This window comes from Morone saxatilis, unplaced genomic scaffold (genome assembly GCF_004916995.1).
Source record: "Morone saxatilis isolate NCDOM2014 unplaced genomic scaffold, NCSU_SB_2.0 Contig5, whole genome shotgun sequence".
Lineage (NCBI taxonomy): Eukaryota > Metazoa > Chordata > Actinopteri > Moronidae > Morone > Morone saxatilis.
Genome location: NW_023340095.1, coordinates 11,840,709 through 11,845,732, shown reverse-complemented (window position 1 = coordinate 11,845,732; position 5,024 = coordinate 11,840,709). Strand labels below are relative to the sequence as shown.

Here is a 5,024-nt window from a genome sequence, read left to right as displayed (position 1 = left end):
ATACAACAATACACACCGTGCAATGAACTGTACAATGATAATAATACAACAAATGCTGGAAGTTTCAATTCATTTTAAGCAGATAATTTCCTGTGAATATTTAATATATAATAGTGACATTTTTAGGAACTTTTTATACAATTTTGTGTCTGTATTATGTTTTTATATTAAAAAATTAACAATCATAAATACTTAAAAAGCTGTTTTTTTTTTTTTTGACAAATTCACGTTGTAACTGCAAACTTTTTAAGTTTTTCTAAATGCATAAAAGTCAAGAAGGTCTCATGACCCCCCATGAAGCTTTGGCAACCCCCTAGTGGGGGTCCTTACCCCCAAGTTGGGAACCACTGCCCCAAACTGTGCTCTCTCACCCGTACTTAGTAATGTTTTTAATGTGAATTCCTGCACCCCTAATTTCCTCAGTTTCCTCATCATCTCTTTTTCTGTCCTAAACCTACAGCTCAAAACCACAGGCTCCACTGACTCTTCTTCCTCGCATAATGTCTGTCTAATGTTTTCCTACCATTTTCAAAGTTTTGGGGCATTTTCAGTACCCCAATCTTAACCCTACCTGTCCACTCTCTCCACTGCCTACCCTACCTTTAACACTCATTTGGATTTAATAAAGTTGCCTCCCTTTCCCCTCGCTGTCCCATCTTTCTTGCCACAGTTTGTTGTTTTTTTTTGATTACATGTTAAACCTGCTTTACTGCTTTAGCTAAATTAGAATCAGCTTTGTCAGCCAAAGACTACACAGACAATTAGACTCACATACAGCTAAAACAAGGACAACAAAGCTGAACAAACATAGATAAAAAATAAACATATACTGGGTAAATACGTCCTATTGGCATACATTAATAAACATTAATAATGTGTTTGTAGGTGTGGGAGTGCATGGGTGACATCTCATTTGAAGGATGGAATAACAATGATAAGAAATTAGTACAAATACTTAATACAAGTAAAAAGGCTGTCATAATGAAGTGCTAAAATCAGAGCCACCCACCATTAATGGATACAGGTACATGAAATATATATTATGGAAAGACTGCAATTTTCCCAGAAAGTCTAAAAACATGTTTTCTGGATTCGGACCAAGACTTCAACTTAATAATAAATGAATGAAATTGTAATGTGACATATATTATTTTTATCACATTTAACAGCTCGCTCTTTATTCATTTATTTCTTTTCATGTTCAACTGTAAATACTGTCGCGTAAGGAAATCTCTGGAAGAGCTATAGGCTGTAAATTGGTTTTGTGCACAGCGCTGTGTGAATCTCTCTCTGCAGTGGTATTAATACTTTATTGATCGAATTTCAGAAGTACAAATATTGCAATAAATTGTACAAATATGTCGATACATTGAAAAATGATCATTTTGAACCACCAATATCAACAACAATAAGCACACATAATAAAAGAAAAGGAATATAAATAAATAACATTGTATATAAGATAGCAAGTTTTTAAATAAAACACAAGGTAAAAAACTTACACATGAAGTATATATATAACTTATTTTCACTGATTTCACAGATACTGTGTAACCTGATGAAGGTGACATGAAAGCTTTTCCAATAGATAGATAGATAGATAGATAGATAGATAGATAGATAGATAGATAGATAGATAGATAGATACATTAAACATACATTAAACATACATTAAACTAAAATTAAAAATAAATATTAAAGTTAACAATACATATATACATAATATAGTACTTATAATACTATATATATATATGTATATATGTTCATACAAATCAAGTGTTCTGTAGATTGTAAACAAATACAAATAGTATCATTTTTTTATGCGGATCCATGGCAACGGCTGCAGTGACGTCACAACCTCACAGATTTGTGGCTATTGTTATATTTAATTTAAAACATGTATATATTAGTAGATAGTTATTTACATTCTATTTTACATAATATATGTAACGTCGTATTAAAAGAGACATAATAGAAACATAAAAAGAGAGAGAATGTAGTTTTCTGATCGGCTCCAGGCCAGACGGGTGCGCTAGTGGTTGCTAACGGTGGTTGCTAACCAACCGCCACTGGAACACAATCACCAAGACGACGAGGAAGACGTGGCTTCATGGCGTAAATAAAGTGTGTTAAAGGGCAGTGTAAGTCCTGCCAGCAGGAGGGACGTTACAAAGTTCACTCTGCACACCAACAACAAGTGTGATAGCTCGCAGTGTTTGCTCGGCAGGCTCAATGGCTCAGTATTCTTGCGTTTCGGGCTCTGTTGGCTTGATTACTCTCAAGAATCCGCCTGTCAACGCACTCAGGTGAGCTGAAGTCGAAAACAAGGCTGCAGAGTCCACTCAAGTGTTTTTATATCTTGAGGGAAGACTGGTGCAAGATTGGTCTTTTATAGAAGCATTAGAGGCCCAAGGACAAACTTGCACAAGTAAAGGTGCACATGACAAGTTTGTGTGCTTAAGGGAATTACTTCACTGTCAGCACAAGATGCAAAAAGAGTTAAATCAAAGGTGGAAGATAACTATCAGGTTTATTCAAGCATTGTACTTAAGTATGATATTGAGGTACTTGTAACGTGAGTATTTTCTCATTATATGACTTTATACTTCCACCCCACTACATTGCAGAGAGAAATATTGCACTTTGCAGGTTAAGATTTTACATTAAAAGAGATCCTAAAATATGGTGCATTGTTGTAAATTAATAGTGCATAAAGTAGTTAAAATAAGCTCAACCTTGATCAACAGCCACTTAATGTTGTTCCTTACCCAGAGATTAATAATAATAAAGTCTCCTACTGGTATTATGACTTTCACAGGGGCCATGGTGCTGCACAGTGAATACTTTTAATACTTTAGGTATATTTAGCTGATAATACTTCTGTATCTTTTATTTAAGTAACATTTTGAATGCAGGACTTTTACAAACAAAGCCTGATCTGCTGGTGAATGAGCAGCACTACTGGAGTACACAGATTTCTCACAAAGATTCATCCTGCTTGCTGTGCTATTTAGGCCACCACTGCCACATTTTACAGAAACCTGTTCCATATATAATGTATGTCGTATTCTAAATAATGCACATCTGCTGAATTTAAGATGCCACCGTGCACTTTTCACTGCCTTTTATTTAAGATGAATTCATCTAAAGTGGTTGTGACAGTGAAGGGTGGAAGCACAGAAAATAAGCAGAGGTGTAATTATTTGCCATGTTCAGAACGTCACATAGAAATAATGCAATAAAATATATTCTAAAGCTTTTTTTATGTTGGGTACCATTTATTTTTCTCTCATATCTAAATATAATTTTATATATAAATGTATGTAGGCTGTAGCAGAACGGTCTGTACTGTCCCTTAAGCCTAGCTCATAATAATTTAAAGGATAAACTTATTAATATTGTACATCCAGTATCATGTAAAAATGTTTGTGTTTCTTTTATACAGTGCAGCGGTGAGGCATGGCATCGTTGACACGGTGAAGAGAGCACTCAGTGAGCCGAAGGTGAAGTCGGTGGTCATCTGTGGCCAGAATGGAATATTCTGTGGAGGTGAGGACGTTTTTCTTTTTTTAATTTTCCAGTTCCTGTATAAAAGTATTTAAGATGCGTAAAAGCAGCGCATTGTGGAAGAAAAGCAGATTTAATAGATTTTAAAGTTATAATTTATGTTGATTTGATCAACTTTAGCCTGGAGGCGGAGAGAATAAATAAAGGAGGGTATTACTGTTGTTGTTTCATATAAACTGGAGCTGGATTTTATCAAGAACACATAGAAAAGCTGCACGCTCAGCATTCACAAAAATAGCTTCACCTGTGCTGATGAGAGCAGGAACCATATTAGGACAGAATCAAAAGTAAACCAGGAGCCTCGTATAAATATTCTTCAATAGTTTATCTGTATTAAATAACAACTACAACTGTGTTATTTGATAAACTTAATACGATTTATTTCTTCCTCCTCGTGTGTGTCGACGTGTAACCAGATGCACCTCATATCAGTATGTCGTTTCTGTCTTTCTGTTGGAATTTCCTGCTCACATCATTCATTTCTTTTTGTGTAACAGGAGCCGACATCAGGGAGTTTGCGTCAGACATGTCCGGACCTCCGCTGGTACCGATGATCCACGCCATCGAGGCGGCGAACAAGCCGGTGGTGGCAGCCATAGAGGGAAGCGCTTTAGGCGGAGGCCTTGAGTTAGCACTTGGCTGTCATTATCGAATTGCTCACTCTAAAGTTAGTTCATACTTTGGATCTCTTTCTGTCTCTCTCTGTCAGCGTCTCTCTAATGTCAGTGTCGAGCTGCATCAATGTCTTAACTGACAGCGTTGTCTCACATCTTACAGAGTGACCGTTCATTGAATTGTTATTGTTCATTTTTGTTTGGTCGATTAAGAAAAACACAGAGAGAATGTTTTTCACCCTTTTAGGCCATGTAATAATCTGTGTAATGTATTTACTGTAAAGCAAACCCAACGCTGTTCAGCATCTATAATTCATCAAACTGTATGCCTTTGTGTCCTTTCAGGCCAGACTGGGGCTTCCAGAGGTGACTCTGGGTCTGTTGCCAGCTGCAGGGGGAACACAACGACTGCCAAGGCTCATCGGAGTCCCCGCCGCATTAAACCTCATCACCACAGGTAGCAAAGACAGCTTTAACCTTGCCTGACTATTACAGAGTTCATGATAGTAGTTTAAACGCTCTTTAAAAAACCAAACCAGATACAGGCAGATATCCATAAATATAAAGAAGTCAGCGTATGTCTTGGCAAATGTGCAACATGCGAATGTCCCTGCCTTGACAGAGTCGTTGATTGCACATAAACCTTGTGCACAAGAGAGCAGCTGCTGTCACTTAGAGAGTCGTAGTTCACCGTCCTGACCAGCAGAGGTCAGCATGTGTTTAGTGTAACCATCCTCACTGCCAGAGACGCCTTCTCTGTGAATCAAACTGTAATTCTTTTGTCTCTATTCGTCATAATCTAGGAGTTTGCAGTTGTACTATATCTATATAAATATATATATA

At 36.8% G+C, this 5,024-nt stretch overlaps 1 protein-coding gene across 1 annotated transcript in view; it reads left to right on the top strand.

The window, feature by feature from the left end:
* The first annotated feature begins 2,079 nt into the window (after positions 1-2,079).
* ehhadh (enoyl-CoA, hydratase/3-hydroxyacyl CoA dehydrogenase) overlaps positions 2,080-5,024 on the top strand; it is a 9,108-nt gene continuing 6,163 nt past the window's right edge. Inside the window, exons 1-4 of the mRNA XM_035676778.1 lie at positions 2,080-2,306; positions 3,446-3,549; positions 4,065-4,234; positions 4,527-4,638. Coding sequence (XP_035532671.1) covers positions 2,233-2,306; positions 3,446-3,549; positions 4,065-4,234; positions 4,527-4,638 — 460 coding nt within the window. The 5' untranslated portion in view covers positions 2,080-2,232. The remainder of the gene's footprint in view (positions 2,307-3,445; positions 3,550-4,064; positions 4,235-4,526; positions 4,639-5,024) is intronic.